Source organism: Prionailurus viverrinus, chromosome C2 (genome assembly GCF_022837055.1).
Source record: "Prionailurus viverrinus isolate Anna chromosome C2, UM_Priviv_1.0, whole genome shotgun sequence".
In the NCBI taxonomy this organism is placed as follows: domain Eukaryota; kingdom Metazoa; phylum Chordata; class Mammalia; order Carnivora; family Felidae; genus Prionailurus; species Prionailurus viverrinus.
In genome coordinates this window covers 109,680,670-109,702,785 of record NC_062569.1, presented here as the reverse complement: position 1 = coordinate 109,702,785, position 22,116 = coordinate 109,680,670, and the positions used below count along the sequence as shown (strand labels likewise).

Below are 22,116 nucleotides of genomic sequence, written 5' to 3'. Positions count from 1 at the left end.
AAAGATTTTATATTCTTTGATTCTGTATCTACAGGTTTGAAAACATACTCTAAAATATTTATGATTTTATGGTTTATCAGTGATATTTAAAATAGTAAAACTCGGGAGCAATGAAGGCTATTCAGCAATGAGGAAAGGAAATGACTAAGTGGATTGTGGAGAACTAGTAATTTGGGAACTCACACAGACATTAAATTATATAAAGTTATTTATAAAATAGAAAAAAAAGATTGGTCCTATTCTATCTCCTCCCTTTCTGTCTTCGTGGTATTTTTATGCTTGGAAATAATGTGGCTCTTTAAATTTTACATGAATTGAAATATGAAGTGAAATAATCAGCATATACAGTTTTATGTACAATGGACCTCATTTGTATAATATATGATAGAAAAGACTGTAAGGGAATCCATCAACAGGCTCCCAGTGGTTATTTATGCATAGGAGGATTGTGAGTCATTTTGTTTTGATGTGTTTCTTATTTTCCAAAATTTCTATAATGATCACATAGTGATAATCTGGAATATGATCGTCAGACTTCTAGTATGACTATGGCTTCATGCTGAATCTTTTCAGTGTTCTTATTAGAAACTATAGAGAGTGAAATAGTTACTAAATGAGTCTCTCAGATGTCAGTTGCAGTGAAACTAGGTGGAAAAGAAAACTGAGAAATCCCCAGATAGGTGTGAGTGATAATAAAAACAATTAAGATCAAGAGCAAATGGTGCAGAGGGAGGCCTGCAGGAAGTTCTGTGGGGAGAGGTGGTGGGAAAAGCGGGGAGGAAAAGTCAGTGTTGAGGGGTCCTGGTAGTGGAAGATTTCAGAAACAGCCAGGAGAAATGTGCAACAGAAGGAGAGGGTACTGCTGGGAGTGGGAGTTGCTAGGAACAGGGTTGAGGCCCAACAAGCCAACAGCCCTAGGGAATATGGAGAATGAAGGGATAGAGAATGACTAGAACCTCAGAAGTGGCGGATCTCAGAAAGTATCAGGAAAAGTACATCTTCTAAAGAGTGGAGGATTCACCTGGGAAGATAAGGGTCTTGGAATAGGCTTGTGAATGAACCTGAAGAACATGGGGCGGATCGTAGAATTCTTGAATATCTTTAAGTTCAGAACGGCAGAGAAAACTCAACTACACAATTATGCCACATTCAGTGGAAACTTGTTGGCCATTGTAAAACAAAAGTGGGAGAACCTTGAGTTGAGGAAATCCATGAGAGAGGTCACTACCATTCCACATTGCCCAAAGAGTCCTGGAAAATGACAAATCTAGGGAAATCCAACACTTTCAAATGTGAGTGGTAAGCAAGTGAAGATACTGCTTACAGTGTTCCAGTATACTACCAGAAAAATGTAAAAAATAGCTGAGAAAAAAATTTTAAAGATTAATTAAACTCACTGGAAAGCCGTTGCCATGAAAAAGATAAGATTTGCAATTAAACACTGCAACATTATTTTTTTTAATTAAAAGTAACCATAAAGCAACAAAAGCAGAATTGAACAAGTGGGATTATATCAAACTAAGAAGCTTCTGCACAGCAAAGAAAATCATCAACAAAATGAAAAGGCAATCTACTGAATAGGAGAAAATATTTGCAAAACATATATCTGATGAGGGGCTAATATCTAAAATATATAAAGAACTCATATAACTCAATAGCAAAAAACCAGACAATCTTATTTAAAAATGGGCAGAAGATATGAATAGATATTTTCCAAAGAAGACATAGAGATTGTCAACAGGTACCTGAAAATATCTTCAATACCACCAATAATCAAGGAAATGCAAATCAATACTATAATAGAGATATCACCTCATACCTGTTAGAATGGGTATATCAAAAAGATAATAAATAACAAGTGTTGGTGAGGATGTGGAGAAAAGGGAACATTAGTGAACTGTTGGTAGGAATGTAAATTGGTACTGCCACTATGTAAAACACTATGGGGCTTCCTCAAAAAATTAAAAATCAAATCAACATTTGATCTAGCAATTCTGCCACTGGGTACGTATCCAAGAAAATGAAAACACTAACTCAAAAAGATTTATACACCTCCGTGTTCATTGGAGCATTATTTACAATAACCAAAACATGGAAACCTGTGTCCAATGATAGATGAATGGATAAAGAAATTGTGAATGGATATCAGATGGGAAAAGAACCCTCATAGATATCATAGACACAGGGAACAGATTAGTGGTTGCCAGATGTGGGGACTTGGGGGTGGGAGAAATGGGTGAAGGAAGTCAAAAGTTAGAAAAAAAAGAATAACTGAAATGGGAAAATAGAGAAGGACAAGAAGAGGAGAGAAAGAACAAGGCAAGACAAAAGAGTAGAAGAGTAGAGGGTGAAGAGAAGAGACAAGGGCAAGGAAAGGAATGGAAGAAAAGGGAAGGAAAGAGAAGGGAAGTAAACAAGTAAGAAAAAAGAAAAACTTATATTCTCTTTTTTAATAAAAATAAATGTCCTAAAAAAATTCCTGGGAAGATTGAGTAGATATAGTTTTGCGTATTCCTCCTAAGTGTGTGTGTGTGTGTGTGTGTGTGTGTGTAAGCTCTGAATATTATATACAAAACAAGTATATATATTTAAACTCTGAATATTATACACAAAACAAGTATAAGAATAATGAAAAAAATATAGAGATAAGGTTAGACCAGCTAGGGACTCTAAGACCTAATGAATTATGGTTTTCTTTTTGCCTTTTATATCCCACACTTAGAGCTGAAGAAGTCAGGAACTCAGATATATCAATGGCTACAGATATAAATAAATGAATGGGTGATAAACCCGTTTGAATGAATGAATGAATGAATGAATGACAAAGCCTGTCCTCTCAAGACAAAAGACTAGGAAAGGAGTAGCTTAGTAAGACAGAAAGCTTTTACACAATAATTGTACTATTCTAGTCTAATACCACATCCCACCCACGCTTGCAAAGACTGAGTGGCGAGCCAAATTTCTACCCTTGTCAGTAACAAGGTGTCCCAATATCCCATATGGGATGATTTCAGAGAAGGTGGAGTGGGGTTTCTGTACTCCCCCCCCCCCCCCGGCAATAATGAGATACCCTTACATGCCCTATTGGGTTGACATCAGAGGAATCCTAGTGGAAAGTCAGGCCATTTACTACAATGCCACAGTAACAAGGCCATAGTCCTTGTGGTGTTGGTGGAGGCCACTCCTACCCTATGTAGTCAGGGATATATCAGCGGAGGCCCAGTGGAGAGTAGAAACTCTCACTCTATCCAGAATTAACAGGATCCCTGCTCCTTGGGTGTCAAGAAAGGCCAAGGGGAAGTCTGGAATTCTACTCCTATCTGGCAGTAATGACACAGCATCCCTCCTTCCTTGATGAAGTGTTGGAAAAGGAAGTCAGCTAAAATATAAGGTTTATATAAGATCCTGAGTCTCATAACTAATAGTCCAAACCTCAACGTTCAGTAAAAATCACTTGACACAGCAACAATCAGGAAGACCTCAAAATAAATGGAAAAAGAACAAAAATAAATGTGATGAAGAGTTTAGAATTATCTACAAAAGACTAAAGCAGTCATTATAAAAAGTTTTAACAGACAATAGCAAACATGCTTATAACAAATGGAAAAATAACAATGAAATGGGAAGTCTCTGAACAGAAATGGAAGACATAAGGAAGAGACAAATGGAAAATTTAGAACTTAAAAATCACCAACAAGAAAACTAAATATGCAACCACCCTACAATCTAGCAATTACATTTCTGGACATTTTTCTCAGTGATAATGAAGTTGATGTAAGAGGCTCACACATACAAAAATGTGTGCACAAATATTAATAGCAGCTTTATTTTTATTAGCCCAAAACTGGAAGAAAATAATATTCTTCAATGAGTAAATAATTAACTGTGGTGCATCAATGTCATGAAATGCTACTTCTAAATGAAAAAGAATGGATTATGGGTATATATAACATAGGTGTATCGCTAGATAATTACAGTAAGTAAAAAATCAAATCACAAAAGGTTACATAGGGCATGATTCCACTTATAAAACACTTTGAAAAGACAAAATTTTTATTAGGCAGGATATTCCAATGGCTAAATAAAGGGTATAGCCCTAACAGATATTATACTTAATAATAGCTCTAAAATTATTAAAGGAATGTGATATTATGCAAGATTAGTCACGTACACAAAAATTAGAATATTTTATTGAGTTCAGAAATAGATCCAAAACATATGGGAGTTTACAATATGATAGACTGTGATATCACAAATCAGTGAGATAAAAAGATTTTAAAAACAGTGCTGCAAAGTGGGTAACCATGAAGAAAATATTGCATTGGATCTATAGTTCACTCAATACACCACAAAGACTTTAAATAGATTATTAATTTGAATGTAAAAAATACAGTTTTAAAAGTGGTAGAAAAAACCATATTAACATAAGAAATATTTTAAAACTTTGATGGAGGGAGATGGATGGGAGATGGGCTAGATGGGTGATGGGTATTAAGGAGTGCACTTGTGATGAGCACTGGGTGTTGTATGTAAGTGATGAATCACTGAATTCTGAAACCAATATTGCACTGTATGTTACTAACTAAAATTTAAACAAACAAACAAAGAAACAAACAAAACAACTTTGGTGTAAGGAAAATCTATATGTGGCCCAAATACAGATATACCTTGGAGATGTTGAGGGTTTGGTTCCAGATCACCCAGTGAAATAAATATTGGTAATGAATTTTTTGATTTCCCAGTGAATATAAAGTTATGTTTATACTATACTACAGTCTTTTAGGTATGCAATATCATTATACCCAAAAAACAATGTACAACTTTACAATGTAAAGTTAAAATATACTTTATTGCTAAAAAAGGCCAATCATCATCTGAGCATTCAGTGAGTTGTAATCTTTTTGCTGGTGAAAGGTCTTACCTCGATGTTGACGTCTGCTGACTAACCAGGGTGGTGGTTGCCGAAGGCTGGGATGGCTGCGGCAATTTCTTAAAATAAGACAACAATGAAATTTGCCACGGTGATTGAATGTTCCTTTCATAAATGATTTCTCTGTAGCATGCCATACTGTTTGATTTTGTCCGCATTTTACCCACAGTAGAAATTCCCTGCTGCTGTTTTATCAACTGACTTTATGGAAAATCCTTTGTTGTCATTTCAATAATCTTCACAGCATCTTCAGCAGGAGTAGTATCCATCTCAAGAAACCACTTTCTTTGCTCATCCATAATAAGCAACTCCCCATCCATTCGGGTTTTATCATGAGCTTGCGGCAATTCAGTCACATCTTGAGGCTCCACTTCTAATTCTAGTTCTCTTGCTATTTCCACAACATCTGTAGTCACTTCCTCTGTGGATGTCTTGAACCCCTCAAAGTCATCCATGAGTGTTGGAATCAATTTCTTCCAAATTCTGTCATGTTTCTATTTTGACCTCTTCTTAATGGCATCTAGAATGGTGAACCCTTTCCAGGATTTCAATTTACTTTGACCAGATCCATCAGAGGAATTACTATCTACGGCGCCTCTAGCCTTGCAAAATGTATTTCTTAAATAATGAAACTTGAAAGTCAAAATTATTCCTTGATTCATGGGCTGCAGCATGGATGTTGTGTTAACTTCTGGATAACTTGCTGCAGTTTCTGTGTCAGCAGTTGCTGATTTATCTTTTATGTTATGGAGTCAGCTTCTTTCTTTAAACCTCATGAACCAACCTCTGTGAATTTCAAACTTTTCTTCATCTTCTTTACCTCTTTCAGCCTTCACAGAATTGTAGAGGGGGCCTTGCTCTGGATGAGCTTTTGGCTTAAAGGAATGTTGTGGCTGGTTAGATCTTCTCTCCAGACCACTAAAACTTTCTTCATATCAGCAATAAGACTGCTTTCCTATTATTCATGTGTTCACTGGGTTAGCACTTTTAATTTCCTTCAAGAACTTTTCCTTTGCTTTCACAACTTGGCTGTTTGTCACAGAGGCCTAGCTTTCAGTCTGTTTAGGCTTTCATCATGACTTCCTCATTAAGCTAAATCATTTCTGGCTTTTGATTTAAAATGAGAGATGTGTGACTCTTCTTTTCACTTGAATAATTAGAGGTCATTGTAGGGTTATTAAGTGGCCTAATTTCAACATTATTGTGTCTCAGGGAATACGGAGGCCTGAGGAGAAGGAGAGAGACAGGGAGGAGGGGGAGGTTGGGGAACAACCAGTGGGTGAACAGTCAGAGCACACACTTACAGTTAAGTTCACTGTCTTAAAGGGACACAGTTTGGGGGGGCCCCAAAACAATTACAATAGTAACATCACAGATCAGCATAACAAATATAATAACAATGAAAAAGTTTGAAATAGTGTGAGAATTACCAAAATGTGACATGGAGACATAAAGTGAGCAAATGCTGTTGTTGCAAAAATGGCACCGACATACCTGCTTGGTGCGGGGTTGGCACCAACCTTTAACTCGTAAGAACCACGGTCTCTGCAAGCACAATAAAGTGAGCACAATAAGGTAAGATATGCCTCACTAAAAGCCATACAATAAAATATTGAAAATTTAACATAAAAACAAAGCTTCTGTGTGTGTATGAACACACACACACACACACACACACACACACACACACACACACACACGGGCTAAGCAACAAAGTAAAACAATTGCAACTTAGATAACCAGCCGGGAGCTAGTCTTCCTCACACATAAAGAACTTAGAAGAATCAGGAAGAAAAGACCAACAACAAAATAGAAATTTGGGCAAAGGACATAAACAATTTTCAGATAAAGAAATGTAGTTGGCTCTAATATGTATGAAAGGATGCGCATAGTCATTTCCACTGGCAAAGATGCAAATGAAAATTATATGGTGATAGTGTCTTTTTCTTACCCAAGAGCAAATAATCCAGAAATTTTTACATATACTTTGTTGATATAGTTCTGGGGAAATAAGGAGTTTCTTTATATATTACTTGGGAAGTACAAAATACAACAATATTTATAGAGGGCAATGTGGCAGCATCTATTAAATGGCCCTATAGATACATTGTACAGATAACCTGCTTATGTTCAAAATACTGTATTATATTTCACTCTTATTTGATCCTGAGAAACTTAACAGAAGCCCATGGGGGAGGGGAAGGAAAAAAAAAAAAAAGAGGTTAGAGTGGGAGAGAGCCAAACCATAAGAGACTCTTGAAAACTGAGAACAAACTGAGGGTTGATGGGGGGTGGGAGGGAGGGGAGGGTGGGTGATGGGCATTGAGGAGGGCACCTGTTGGGATGAGCTCTGGGTGTTGTATGGAAAGCAATTTGACAACAAATTTCATATTTAAAAAAACCCAAAAAACAAAATACTGTATTATAAGGCTATGCATTATTACTTTGTAAAAAGCAAAGATTCAAAACAATGCAAAAGTACTTAAATAGGTACCTGATTAAATAAATGCTGGTACATGTGTGTGATGGAATACTACACAGTGTGCAAAAAGAATGAGGTAGCTTGCTAAATATTCATGTTTATAAATGTGCATTTACATTTTATACATTCATAATGTCTAAAATACTGTGCTAAATTTTTAAAAAGGGAAGGTACAAAACAATGTGGATAGTGTGCTTCTGTTTTTTGTAAGAAGGAGGAAACAATAAGAATTCATTACTTTAGCTTTAAATGTATATACCCTGGGAGGATGCAGTAACAAGTGAGATCACCTCTGGCATATTCGAATATGTGTGTGGAATGGTGTGGACAAGGGCAATCATGGGAGGGAGACTTTTCACTATATACCTTTTATTCTGTTTGGATTTTTGAAACTTATGAAAGTATAATCCCTCTAAAATTTGATGGTACTATTATAATCAGAAATTGATCTGTTTAAATTTTCTGATCTAGGTCACTCTTGGCATATTTGTTGAGTTAGCTTATGCTCTTATTAAATATCTGTTACATGGCATGATTTTGTTAGCTCTTAATACTGCAGAAATTAATTTATAATTTTCAGCGGGCTGGTAATTTCCAGTAATATCCTGTTTTCACATTCCCTAAAATATAGCTGCGACAAAGATCCTCAGACCACTGTCATTGAAAATGGCAGAAGCCAGCAAGGCCGGTTTTCCTTTGAAGTGTTCCGATTTGTGAAACACAAGAATCAGAAAATGTCCACCGTCTTCCTGCACTGTGTTACCAAGCTCTGCAGAGCTGATGACTGCCCCTTCCTTATGCCAGTATGTTTTTAGCAACTTTATTCTAAATTGTCAAATTGATCTAAGCTGAAGGGTTATCAAATGTTAGGAACTAATTTCTATATGGAAAGCGGATATGCATTGGGTCAAACAGTTTGAGGTAGGATTTATTTACTTATTCATCCAGTAAAGATCTACTGAATGCCTATTTTGGGTCAGTTTGAAGTAGGATTTATTTATTTATTCATCCAGTAAAGATCTATTGAATGCCTACTTTGTGCCACACATAATACTGGGAATACAGCCATGTGTGCATGATTTTCTGAACTCATTTAGCTTATCTTTGAGGACCAGGAGACAGTAGTGGAAGAAAATAAGACAAAAATGTTATGGTGCAAAGGCAGATTGTACATATAGGTTGTAGTAGGAGACAGTATTTGCCTTTGTGAGAGAGATAGAACAGGACAGATTGGGAAGTCTGATGGAAGATATAAAACCCAAAGTGTGATTTGAAGATGGGTGAATCACAAAGGGGCAAAATCAAGAGTGAGAGACCCTCCATACCAAAGATTGACCAAAGTCACAGACATATAAGACAGAGTAATCAGGGAACTACCAGGCCTTCAGTAAAGTCATGGAGCAGAATAGAGGATGATTGGAAAACCTGGGAAGGTGCACAGGGCTAGCACTGGAAAGGTAGATTTGGCCCTGATGGCCAGAAATCCCTTGGATTACAAGTTAGAAGTTCTAAAAGGTGAGGATCTTAATTGCATACAGCCATCATTAAAATACAGATCCATTTACTAGTGAATAAAAAAAAATCTATTTCTGGCAGGCCCCCTGAGGTACATCAATATTAACCTGAAAAAATGCAAGCACATTTTTTATTTGAAATAGCTTTAATATGTTTTTATTTATGCTCAAATTCAGGCATTTCTTCACAATTGATTGCTTTCATCCGAACTAGCAATATCAGATGGGGTTAAATGGAGAATCCACATTATCTTGTCTCTGTGCTGACCAACAATTCAGGGAAAGATTTATTAAAGGCTTGAGAGATATAAAAGTACAAAACTTTGATAAACACAGCTCTTTTTCAGGAGAACCATTGAGCTATGTAAATTAATGAGGCAAAGCACAATTATAACAGGAGGAAATAAGAAATGTGGCCCAAGCCAGAAAAAGAAACACTGTAGCAGTTATATGCAAAGTAATTAAATAAATGCACAGAAGTAAATGAATAAAATTAAACATGTGGTATCTCTTCCAAAAGAATCTGCTTTCCAAATGGCCATAAAGAACCAATTTTGTGCCGGTGTGGAATTTCATTTGTTTTCATTAACACCTCAGATTTGCGGCCACAGAGAAAGGAGGGATGCAGGGAGAAGGACCACTTGGAGCCCCCAGAGCACGTCTGGAAATGCAGTCCTCTCTGCTGGTCCCATCATTACTCGGAGTGGTAAGAACGCTCCTCCTTTTGTGTATAATAATAGACTGTTCCAAAATGGCTTATTACTTGGCTTCTAAGGAGAACTCAGAGTGGTTTCTAAACAGCACTAATTAACTGTGAAATAAGATAAACTGCTAAGCAACTTCAATTTCACAGTAGTTTCCTGTTTACTCAACTTTCACACAAAGGGCAACATTGGCTTTACAATATTGGCCTTTTTACACATGCGCATGCACGCGCTAGCGTGCGCGCGCGTGTGCGCGCGCGCGCGCACACACACACACACACACACACACACACACACACGTATTCAAGTATACGATGCTGGACATTTTTCATTCTCCCTACCCCTGAAGACTGGCCTGCGTGAATTGCACTCATCTGCTGTTTTGCCATCCAGTCTGGTTGGGCTTGGCCAGTAGGTAGTGCTATCAGCGGATGGAACTGGCCGCATAACTCCTCCCAGCCAACTTTTCTACAGAACTAGAAACCCTCCCTTTAACCCATAGACCAGGGAACTTCTTGACTTTCTCTTGTGAATTCCCTACATCTGTATAAATAGTCCCATTAATCTTTTCTTAAAATGCCCAATTTTAGTACCATTTGTTTCTTCCCAGATCCTGAATATTACACATCCCTTCTAGTGCACTCTGCCATGGTCATGAATCTAATAGCCACAACTGTTTATACACATATATTCTCATGTATACAAGTATTTGTGTACACACTCTCCAGAGGAATACTGCTTTAAGTCAGCGTGAACCCAGGGACATTTGGAATCAATTGGATAAAACAGACATGCAGTGTAAACAACACAAACTTAAGTCAGAAAAACTGGTTCTAGCTCCAGCTTTTGTCTAAACAAGCTATGTGATGTGGGATTGTATGCCATTTCTTGGGGCAAGTGTTTTTTCATCTTTAAAATGAGGGGTTTGAAGAAGTTGCCTTTAAATTTCTAACTCTATAGCTCTAAATTTGTCTTTAAAAAAAGAAGAATTCTGGTTTGGATTATATTCTAATCATTGTTTCGCAATTTTATATAAGCCATAAGGCTATTACTGTATTTCAGTTAGATTATTTTTACTTTTTCTCCCATACCTCCTGTTCCACAGTGGAAAGAAAGTTTTGTGTGAAATAGGTAATTAAGGAAAATAAGGTTTTGGCCTAAAAAATTTAGACAATTTCTTGAATTATTTACTCCTCTGGTTTGTGCAGAGAATTATTTAAAAACAAGCTAATAGGTTTTTAAAAATAATACAGAAATTTATTAAATATGAAATTTCAAACTTGGTCTGCACTCCCTGAGGTTTGGTATGTGTTTTCAATGGTTTGAAAATGACTGGTTTGTGGTTTATGAAAGGCCCAATTCTTATCTAGCTGTCAGAAATAGTTCATAGAATTACACTACATGGAAACTCAACTCTTGTTGCCAATAATTAGGAATGCTTTCGGGAAGGCACAATAAGAAATGCTTTTATTTCTATGGAACATATCTAGTGTTAGTTTTGTAGAAGAAAAAAAAATCTTGAAAGCGACATTTCTCTGCCCATGTTGAGTAAATGGCTTTTCCTCTTTATTAGCCTCCTTGCTTCCTTCTTACCTGGGCCAAAACAAATTTAAATATTACAAAGTTTAAATAATTTGTTAGTGTAAGATATGTTCTTATAAAGATGAATGTTTCTAAGGCTCCCAAGTCCCAGTAAAGATTACCGAGAAGAAGTTTCTAATTCTACCATAGCTAACAGCTAGACAGGTTTGGTAGGTTTCACCTAAACCATATGCAGTTGCCCAAACTATCTATGATAAAACCTAAAAGAGTTAATGCCTTGATCACAATGTCTCTGATACCGTGTCTGGATTTCTCCTCTTCCAATTTCAACCTATTTCCACCTTAAGGATAATATTCATTTTCTCACAGAATAGTTTTGTCTTAGTCACCCTGGTCTCTTCATTGGCAAAGCCCCCAAAGGATCATGTTCAAACCTGCCAGATGCCCTTCATTCCTCTGTCACTCTCTGTGGATTTATTTTTTATAATTTTGATAAATGGCCGTAGGACGGTGCTCATTTGAGGGCAATCATGGTGGCCTCACTGTCTAGAGGGCCATATATGACCGTGTTCACATTGTGATACTTATGGTATCCAAGCAAAAAATATTATTTTAAATTCTATGTACACACAGAACTCAGAAATCAAGCCATATTCATCCACAGGAAAATCCTATGTGAACTTCATGTCTAGCTTAATGACCAGGGCTACCTTCTTTTCTCAGTTTCACCTCATTTTTAACTTAGGTCAGCTAGAATTTATCTCTCTAGATCCTGTGGCGGGTTTTATATAGACAAGTCCAATTTCAGGCTTGATTTGCTCTCTTCAAAGCTCTCTGGTACTTGGGGATTTTTGCTTTGTTTACTCATTGAACCACTCCTTTCCCCTAGACAACTGACTTATGTCAGGTTTAATAAGTTGTTAAAGCACAATACTTTTGTTTTAATGAATCAGACATTCTGCTTATACTTACTTAACATTGTTAATCCTTTTGTTGGTTGATTTAGGAAAATATTCACATCTTTTCAAAATTTTAAATCTTCAAAATTCCTGAAGTGTCCTTATTTTACATCCCCATGTGCTAAAATTATTCAGTAGGGAAATGCTTATCATGGGGAACAATTCTGGAAATTCACAAGTGCAAGCACTGGAACACAGTAGTACCTAATTGTTTTATTACATAAATTCTGATGGGGAAGTCCAAGCCAAGCTATTCAACTTGTGTCATTGAGTTTTATGGGGAGTTAATAATTCATTCAAGCCTCCACATGGGACAGGCGCTCTGCTAGGAACTGGGAATACCCCCAGAGAACAGGCCACAGTCTTTGCTCTCAGGTATCTTAGCATTCAAAGGTAGAGATAGACTATTAACAAACATAACACAATGGAAGGTACAAAATTTGGAGGTTCTAAATTTGAAATATGTGGTCCATTTTACCACAAAGGTAGTTGAAGATTAAAAAAATAGTTTGCTTGTGCTAAGAAAGGAAAAATATTTATTCTGTATATATCTTACACTGATATTTACTTTTTCCATTTATTTCTACTACTTATATGAGAGAAAAGCAGAGAAAAACAATTTATCTTCCACTTCTGGCTTTCAAACAGCTGTGGTATTGCTGCCCTCACTTTCTTCCTGTGGGTCCTCAGCTAGCTGTATGTTTTTTGAAGAGTCCACCAAGTTTAGTACTCCCATCTGTTTTAATTCCAGGATGTTTCTTTTAGCATATATGTATATGGTAAGACCAAATGGGTGTGAGAGAAAAAAAACAGTTTGTGTTGAAAAAAAAACTCCTGGAAAATGTCTACCTCCCTTTCGGAGCTAGATCAAACTTCAGTAGACGGGAAATTTATGGATAGTGGAAACAGCAACCAGATACCTTTATCCTCTATTGAATACAATTCCGAATAATATTCAAATATTACATGCTTTGATTTTAGTCATCTGCCAGAGGTAGGATGCTTTTGGTTTTTCAGTATCTTGGAACCTGTAGCTGGTAGGACTCATTTGACATTTTGTCTCAGGTGAAGATTTTGTCCACAGCCCAGTCCTCACGAGTGGCACCTGGGATATTTATTGTTCTTCCGGAAGTGTTGGTGGTAATGTGGGAGAGAAGGAGGATATCCTGACTTCTTTTATTAACTTCAGGATGCAGAAAATAGTAGGGGCATCCAGTCCTAGGATCACCTAACTTGGTCACCTAACTTGAGACACATAGGAGGATGGAGCGCTCTATTCTTTAAAAAAAATTAAAAGCAAGTAAGTGTGATTTATAAACAATGAATATCTTTGAAAAGGGAATTTTAGATCATTATATATTCTCTTCCATGTTTCAGTGAGGCAGCTTGTCTTGGAAAGGGAGCATGCATATATTTTGGAAGAATTGTTCACAGTTCATTCATTTTATCCATTTCCATGAGAAACAATGTCTTTATAAAGTAGTGTGGGTTGGAGATTAGGGTTTTCCTAGTTTTCCTAAGGGTGTCCCTATTATGAAAATTTATGCTGCCCCCCCTTTTGTCCTATAGTGGTACACTGCACCATTCTAAAGAATGTTATAAATGAGAATTCTGTTAATTCAGGGCATTGCACTTCAGACTCAACAGCAGAATCATCATTTATGCCAAGACTCATATGTCTTAAAAGAAATGGCTTCAGATAGCTTATAAATATCACACCAGGTTCTTCCAATCAATTGTTTCAAATACTAATCTTGGGGTTTCATATGGCCTGAGTTATTCATCTTTATAACTAAAAATATTCTCCATACTTGGCTAGTTTATATGATTTTAGGAAAAGGATTCTGAAATTGAAATTTCATTTAAACATATGCTTACCTTATCACAGAGGCTGTGACAGATGGAAGTTTCTTCTTCTGTAAAATGGGGGCAGCAATAATATCTAAACCATATGGCTGTTATGAGGACAAAATGTGATGACATGAAACAGCACTTTGTAAACTTTCTGGAATCACACACATGTTCATTGTAATAATGTTTATCCTCCAAAATCAAACCGGCAGCAGCACACATTTTATGGTTCAAATAACGGACACCCACAGACACATACGCACCCAAATGTTTAAGGACAGAAAGGAAATCCGCTACATTGTACAGGATCAGGGGTTAATGGCTATATGATTACAAAATGGGTAACACAAGTTGGGGAGCCAGGTGAATGCATTCATTCCATCTATTATTATGTTTGCCAGAGATGAGTAAAAAATCAACAGCTTTGATCTTTTACATAACAGATACAAAAAAAACCCCTACAACTCAAGGTTAGGAGTCATGTTTTCCTTTCATTTAGTTATCAAGTGTGAATTTATCTTCTTGGAACTTAAAATGATGTTTTTGCAGATTATGATGGGCAAATTGGCAATGCTTAAAATAAAGTGGCACTAAATAATGAATACTTCTCTAAAACAGAATAACAAATGGCAAGTTATAGGGCTATAAAAATTGTAATAGCTGTTAACAATTACTGCCCCCACTAACCTGACTAAAGAGATAATGATGAAGCAAAGTTGGCAAGAAAAAATATAGTACAGTATATTTTGTGATTCTCCTTGTATGCCCGGGGCAGTGGCAGGGTGTGGGCCTGGGGAATGGATAGATAATAAAATCTTGGACACGTGAAACAGAAAATGTGAAAACAGAATTGTTTCGGAAGATTCTCATTATTGCCTTACCCATGAGGCTTGTGGGTGAAGGGAAGGGCACATGTAGGTAAAAAGTAATCACATAATTATAATAAACCTAGGTAAATATTTAAAGATACAATATTGCTTTCCTTTTTCTTTTCTCCTCCAGATGAGACTCCAACCAACAATTCACAGCTTGGTAAGATAACAAACATATATTGAAAATAAAAGTATGATTTTAAAAATTTTTAAGTATTTTTTGATGATCAGTTGCACAACTCTAAATGATGAAATATATTGAGTTCTGGTTTTACAAGTTTTTATATTTTAAATAATAGTTCACTGAGGATTTCTGGACTCATATGTGACCTGTTGGTCAATTTTTATGGCATTTTATAGATGATTTTGTTTTTGACTGCTCAGGGGATACCTGACTTCTAACCCACATAATCCTTTGGTTATTGGATTGAATTTTAGTCAAATAGATTGTAGCATGAATCATTGTCATGCTGTTACTTTGCAAGATCATAATGAGAGATGTTTTGCAGGAATAAATTGGGATGAAGTGAGATAAATCTGACAGTGGACCTTCCCACTGTTTGTGTTGTGCTTGCAGGTTCTCCAAGGGAACCTCCCTTCCAGCTGAATGCCATCACCAGTGCACTGATATCAGGAATGGTCATCCTGGGAGTGATGAGCTTTTCCCTTCTCCTGTGCTCACTGGCCCTTTTATACAGGAAGGCACCCACCAGTTTGGTGTTGAATGGCATAAGAAACCCAGTCTTTGACTGACTTTAACAGGTCCCTTCTCTCAGGAGGACTCACTGACTATACCCTGTGTTACTGCAGTCAGTGTTTTCATCCAAATTGAATGCCAGCCAGCATTTGATATTTGTAGGTTTGATAGATTTCACAGTGTAGTTCGTCAGCATGATGATAGTGAAAGAATTTGGGTGGTATTGTTCTCGTCGTGTAAGTATGTGGTCAGCCCTATTTGTATGGCACCAATGGGTAGAATGACAATAAGCCAACCATATTCAGGACTCAGATCTTACAGGATCAGTCATATTTCATTTTATTTCAATTTTCTTTTGATAATTGGTTGTTATAGAGATAAAAGGTGGGCATAGAAAAAATATACATTTGTTGCATTTTTCCCCCTAAGCATTTATACCCAGTGTGCTGGCATTTAGATTGTTTATGTGGTCCTAAATTGAAAGTTACTTTTTTTATTTTTATTTTTTTATTCCAGATAATTCCAGCTTGGGGATATGTTTTAATTGGACTGGTCGATTTGGACACCTGAGATTTAATTACTCTTTCTGTGACCTGAGTTTTTGGCCGATTTCCATGTCTGATGACATTCATTTAAAAAACAAACAAACAAACAAACTCAGGAAATGTGTCTTAACCTGGAGCACCTACTTGTGTAGCAGAATGTAAAAATAGTTGTTAACCTCTAAAGGAAACCAAGTGACCCTAGGTCATTATTCATTTACATGGGAGTGGCTGTGCTCAGTTTTCTCCTGGTTCACTGAGAACGTCAGCACAAGTTCACTTTCCTCCCAGGTAAACAAGTCAGCTGCATTTGCAGCTGTGCTTCCAGCAGTGAGGCAGCTGCAGAGATCATTCTTCATTCAAGAGCCATTGCATGGGAAAACAAACCATAGTTGTGGGAGTGGACATTGTCCCCACACATAAGCATAATGTTCCCATGGGGTTTTTAGCAACCTAGTTTCCTTTTGTCCCTATGACAAAGAGTAAACAGGGTAAGTGTGTTTTGCAGAACATTGTTGAGTCTCTATGACAAAAATGTCCCTTTCCCACAAATTTCTGATGCTAGCAAAGCAAATAATCTGGAAGAGCCCTACTTTTTAGGTGTCTTCTTGAAAGTGTCATGATGGCCATGGAATAAACAGTATTTTCCTGTAATAGTAAACTGCAAGAAGTTGTGATCCTTTGTCAGTTTTTCAAAAAAATGTTTAAAAGCCACGTATTAAGCAACCTCTGTTCTTACCAAAAAATCATCCTTCTCTTTGTTCAGTCTATTCACACAACTGAATAGAACAATTCAGTGACGGGCATCAAAACCTCGCATGTGTGGGGGCGCCTGGGTGGCTCAGTCAGGTGAGCGTCCAACTTCGGCTCAGGTCATGATCTCGCAGTCTGTGAGTTCGAGCCCCACGTTGGGCTCTGTGCGGACAACTCAGAGCCTGGGGACTGCTTCAGATTCTGTGTCTCCCTCTCTCTCTGCCCCTCCGCCGCTTGTGTTCTGTCTCTCAAAAATAAATAAACATTAAAAAAATAATAATTTAAAAACCTAGCATGTGTGGCTACTACAAATGCTATGTTAACCATAACAACTGCTGTAGACACTAATTTCTGTTCAACATTTGTGACCCATTATTCACGACTTAATTTACTATATTATATGCAAATCACTATACAATTTTAAATTTGTTTCAAATGAAGTACCTATGCTCTAAAATTAGTAATTAAATCAAACATCAAATCAAAATACATCTTGTCGCCAATTGCCTCAACAGACCAGAAGTGTTTATATTATAATAATTAGTTATCGGATTGCCTCAACTTTCTCTTTCTTTTTTTTTTTTTTTTTTTTTTTAATTTTTTTTTTTTTTCAACGTTTATTTATTTTTGGGACAGAGAGAGACCGAGCATGAACGGGGGAGGGGCAGAGAGAGAGGGAGACACGGAATCGGAAACAGGCTCCAGGCTCTGAGCCATCAGCCCAGAGCCCGACGCGGGGCTCGAACTCACGGACCGTGAGATCGTGACCTGGCTGAAGTCGGACGCTTAACCGACTGCGCCACCCAGGCGCCCCTCAACTTTCTCTTTCAAGGTATAGACACAAAGTGAAATGGGATCTGGAAAGTCTTCAGATAATTTAATCAATATGAAAAGGTCTAACACTTAAAAAAGCAATCTCCTCTTCCCTTTGTTTCTTCAAGATCACTTTGAAGTGACCATCCTGAACTTTGATCTGTGTAAAAATTTGTTTTCTACTTTAAAGGGAAAACTCCTACAGAAAAAAATGTATGGACCATGCATGCTACTTATGTGACCTTATATGTGTACATGAGTAGTGCTAAAATAGTCTAGTAAATCTATTTCAGATACTTTAAGTGAATTGCCATTAATCTGAGTATTAAATCCTGTGCACAGAATACTATCATTGAAACCAGTTTGTCAGTTTGATTTTTGTGCTTTAGGGATGGCTGCTGTTTCAGGTGTTGCCCTTTTACATTCCATATACCACTTTTAAAAAGTGAATAATGGACACATCATTTTGCAAGCAACTTACATCTCACAGTACTTTTTTTGCCATCCTTTCATCATAAATGGGAGGCTCAGAGCTATAATGAGACGAACTGGGTTTGTTTTATACAGCTTTGTTCTTCTCAACCTGCTGTTGTGTGTAGTATTTAGTTACACTGAATATTTTGATTACTATAGTGTGAAAACCTTACGAAATATGTGCAAATGTTCCTTCAGTTTTAATACCTCAAACTGTTTTTTTGCACTTCAGGGGTAAGGTCTGATGACATGTAAAAGGTGATTGTTTAATAAAATGATTGTAAATGAATATCTTTAAAATAGTCACCTGGTTTTTTTAAAGACATTTCTCTTTCCTACCCTCAACATTCTCTTCCTGCTTTCAAAAACATTAAGAAATATTGAACTTAAGCCACCTAACGCAACAGGGAAGGGCGTTGATCTCCGAGTCTAGATGAAGCTTGCTCTCTCCATATTGAGCTCCCTGGTTACGGCTCTGTCTCCATCTCAGGAGACATATCCCAGAGATCAGCTGACGGTAAAAAAGTGTTCTTTACCTTGCATGTGAACACTGACTAAAACTGAGCCTATAATTTTTAAAACTTTGAGGGGAGAGTAAGGACTGGAAAGACAAGGATTCATCTTCCCAGAGTTTCACAGGCTGTCATGACAGCTCCATCAGGGCCTGGCTGTCGTCCCTTGTTTGGGAAAGTGACACAGAGTTGAAAAGAGCTTTTCCTGACTCAGAATCTAATCTTACAGAAGTGAGTGCTACTCTGGGGCCTTGAGTGCTGGCACTTAACTTTGGGAGCATCGCAGAAATGGTGGTTCATGAAGGGACATTGTCAGCTGTGGAAAATATAAGATAGTAAACTTCTAGAAGTGAGAAAAGAGCAGAAGTCCATGGGAGACAATTGTTTGTGAACATATATGAGGCATAGTTTCAGGGATTTCTAGAGAACTTGGCAGGAGAGAATTATAACATGGTGGAGAGCCTTCTATTATGACTGTGGAGGCTGTTAGGCTAGCACACATTGGTTTTCATTCCATATTTATAAGGAAAAAAGCAAGCTGATCACAGATCAATTGCTTTTGAGATGAGGTTCATCAATTATTTACAAGTGAGAGACATTTAATATAAAACAATCCAAATATGTAATTTAGAAAAGAATGTAGTTGGGTAGTAAACAAAACAAATATCAGGGTTACCTATGGTATTAGGGCTTTCCAGAGAAAAGGAACTAATGGGCTATATGTACTGTATATGAAGAGGTTTATTTTAAGGAAGTAGTGTGCACAATTCGGGAGGCTGACAAGTCTCAAGATTTGCAGGCAGCAAGGCCCAGTGGAGCTGGAGGTGTAGTTCCAGCCTGGGTCCAGGGCTTGAGAATGAGGAGCTGATGGTGTATTTCCAGTCTGAAAGCTAGCAAGCTTAAGACCCAAGAAGAGCTATTATTTCAATTTAATTCCAAAGCCAGGAATGAACCAGTGTCCCAGGTTGAAAGCAGTTAGGTTGGAAGAAATCCTCTCCTGGTCACAGGAGGTCTTTTCAGCTTTTTTGTTCTAGCCAGACTTTCAAATGACTACATGCGAATCACCCACATCAGGGAGGGCAATCTGCTTTGCTCATTTATTCAAACGTTAGTGTCATCCAGAAACACATCATAGACACACCCAGAATAATGTTTGACCTAATGTCTGGCAACCTGTGACCCAGTCAAGTTGACACAAAATGAACGTCACAGATGGTAAACATGTAAACACACCATCAGTATGTCTCACGCTGCTGAAAACCAGAAGTCCTAACCAATCTAATAACAGTAAGGGAATGAGTAAACAAAAATGTTACAACAATTTGGCAATCTACGACTGAAATGATTTTGAAACACTTAATGTCTAGAGGTAGAAACTTATGAGCAGAGAGGTCCTCTTTTATATTAGCTAACAATATGGATCAAATAGAGAAAAGATAGGGCCATGAGTAGGTGGGCAGTGATGAACTCCTCATGCCAAATTATCATATACATCAGGAGAACAGGGCAGGAGAGGCTTGTCATCAAAGCACTGATGGAACCACATCCCGCAGGGCTGGCCCTGGTGCAGAGTGGGTGACGACATCAGCAGTGACAATAGGCCAGAAGCCCTGAAGAACATAAAACTGCAAAGCAGAGATATTGGGGGCAAATGCAACAAAGGAAGTGCTGGATGCTGGGAGGAGAGGCACCTTCTTAGTGGGAAGGAATTCACTAATAGGAGACCAAAGGAGAATGTTTGGTAGATGTTACCCACATTTCTCAGGATGGTGGTCCATTTCCTCCAGAGGCTCAGAGGAAGTGGAAACTGGATCAACATGTTACATTTTTGTGTTTGTGAGACTATCTTGCCTGATTGCTTGTTGGTAAACAGCATCAGTCTCTACAAATTTGAATTAACACAGGAGAACTCAAAAAAAAAATAGCCTTGGTTAATGCCAGTTTTTGCTGAGATAGCAGGGAGTGAATTGGTTTGGGGCCTTCTAGACATGAGATTTGGAAATCTCTGGTCAGGAAACTTTATTTTCTTTGTGTTCTTGAAAAAATGAAATTGAGAGCTCAGATTATCTACATAGTTCAAAGCTCCAATTCCCTTTGCTCAAGTATCTGGATATTTTCTGTTTTATTTAAATTGCCAACATAATTACCTCAATTTTCCGTTTCCCTTTTTACGTTGAAAAGTGAAGCGTCATCATTATATGTTTAGTGAAAGTCAATGTGGCCCAAATTTTGAGGTTAGTTTCCGTCAAGGGTATAGCTCTATTAGCATTGCCCAAAGCAGAATCCATTACTGAATAGTCCTGCTGGTTTGGCTAATCAACTAACACTGGAATATCCTGGGAGAGTTGTGGCTTGACAATTTCATGCAACTTTGCCTCAAAGTTATACAGGTCCTTAAGCTATTTCTCCTCTTGTATGTAGTTTGTAACTTTTTTTTTTACAGTAGTGAACTATTGACTAAAATGAAAAATAACTCGAGAGAGAATATAGTACTTTTTAGAAATTATTTACCACTTGGGAATTGGAAATGATCTGCTCTTTAAAAACATATTGTTTTGCTAACATATATTTTGCTGTTGCCAAAATGAGATGGCAGAGAATAATGCAGAGTGCTCTCTCTGGGCACCGGGAGAGAAAGAGAACCCAGGAATCTCCCTTAAATCCTATAGGGATAAATCATATTTTGGGGGGCATCACCCTCACTCTCAAAATAGAATAATAGGGAACAAAGGTGATTCACTATCTCTCATCAAAAGATTTATCAAAACTGTAATGCTTTTTTCCAGTTTGTCAATGGATATGTAATGAGAATTTCTCTCACTTCACTCTCCACCATTCTTGACTGTAGCCCTTATCCCATGATCCAAAATGGAGAAACGGCCAAAAATAGAAGCAAAGGGCATATAGCATCAGTAGTGTAAAGAAGTCTCCTGGAAGCTGCCACAGGACACTTTCTTATTCCACCAGCCAGAACTCAGTCACATAGTCACAGTACTAGCAAGGGTGCTTGGGAAATGTATCGTGGGTCTCCACGTGCCCAGAGTTATCAGAGGATCTGACTTAAACCTATGTTACTCAAATAATGTCATTATTTACTCACAGTCTTAAAATATTAACTACATTGATTTATGTACAGGGATATTTATCACTGTTATTTTTAATAAAAAAGTATATGTTACTTAAGTGATCCCACATGCAGAAATCTTAGATGTATTGTGGTACTTTTCTGTGATATAAGGATATGTAGACACTGAAAATTAGTTATAAAAAACCTTTACCAAATAAGAAAATGCTATAATATGAAAAAAAACAAAACAAAAACAGAGTACAGGACCATATCTATAATATGAGCTCACACAGAAAAAAGACAGGAAGGAAATTGATAGAAATGTTAACTAAGGCCAGTAAGAAAAAATAATTGGTTTTGTTACGAGTCTTCTTATGAGACTATCATGTTTTCTTTTTAAAGCA

At 37.2% G+C, this 22,116-nt stretch overlaps 1 protein-coding gene across 2 annotated transcripts in view; it reads left to right on the top strand.

Moving 5' to 3' along the window:
* Nucleotides 1-16,888, top strand: part of ZPLD1 (zona pellucida like domain containing 1) — a 552,784-nt gene extending 535,896 nt beyond the window's left edge. For both annotated transcript variants that reach the window (XM_047875473.1, XM_047875475.1), the window contains 4 exons: nt 8,044-8,215; nt 9,524-9,632; nt 14,985-15,014; nt 15,432-16,888. In XM_047875473.1, coding sequence (XP_047731429.1) covers nt 8,044-8,215; nt 9,524-9,632; nt 14,985-15,014; nt 15,432-15,607 — 487 coding nt within the window. In that variant the 3' untranslated portion in view covers nt 15,608-16,888. The remainder of the gene's footprint in view (nt 1-8,043; nt 8,216-9,523; nt 9,633-14,984; nt 15,015-15,431) is intronic.
* Nucleotides 16,889-22,116: the final 5,228 nt, after the last annotated feature.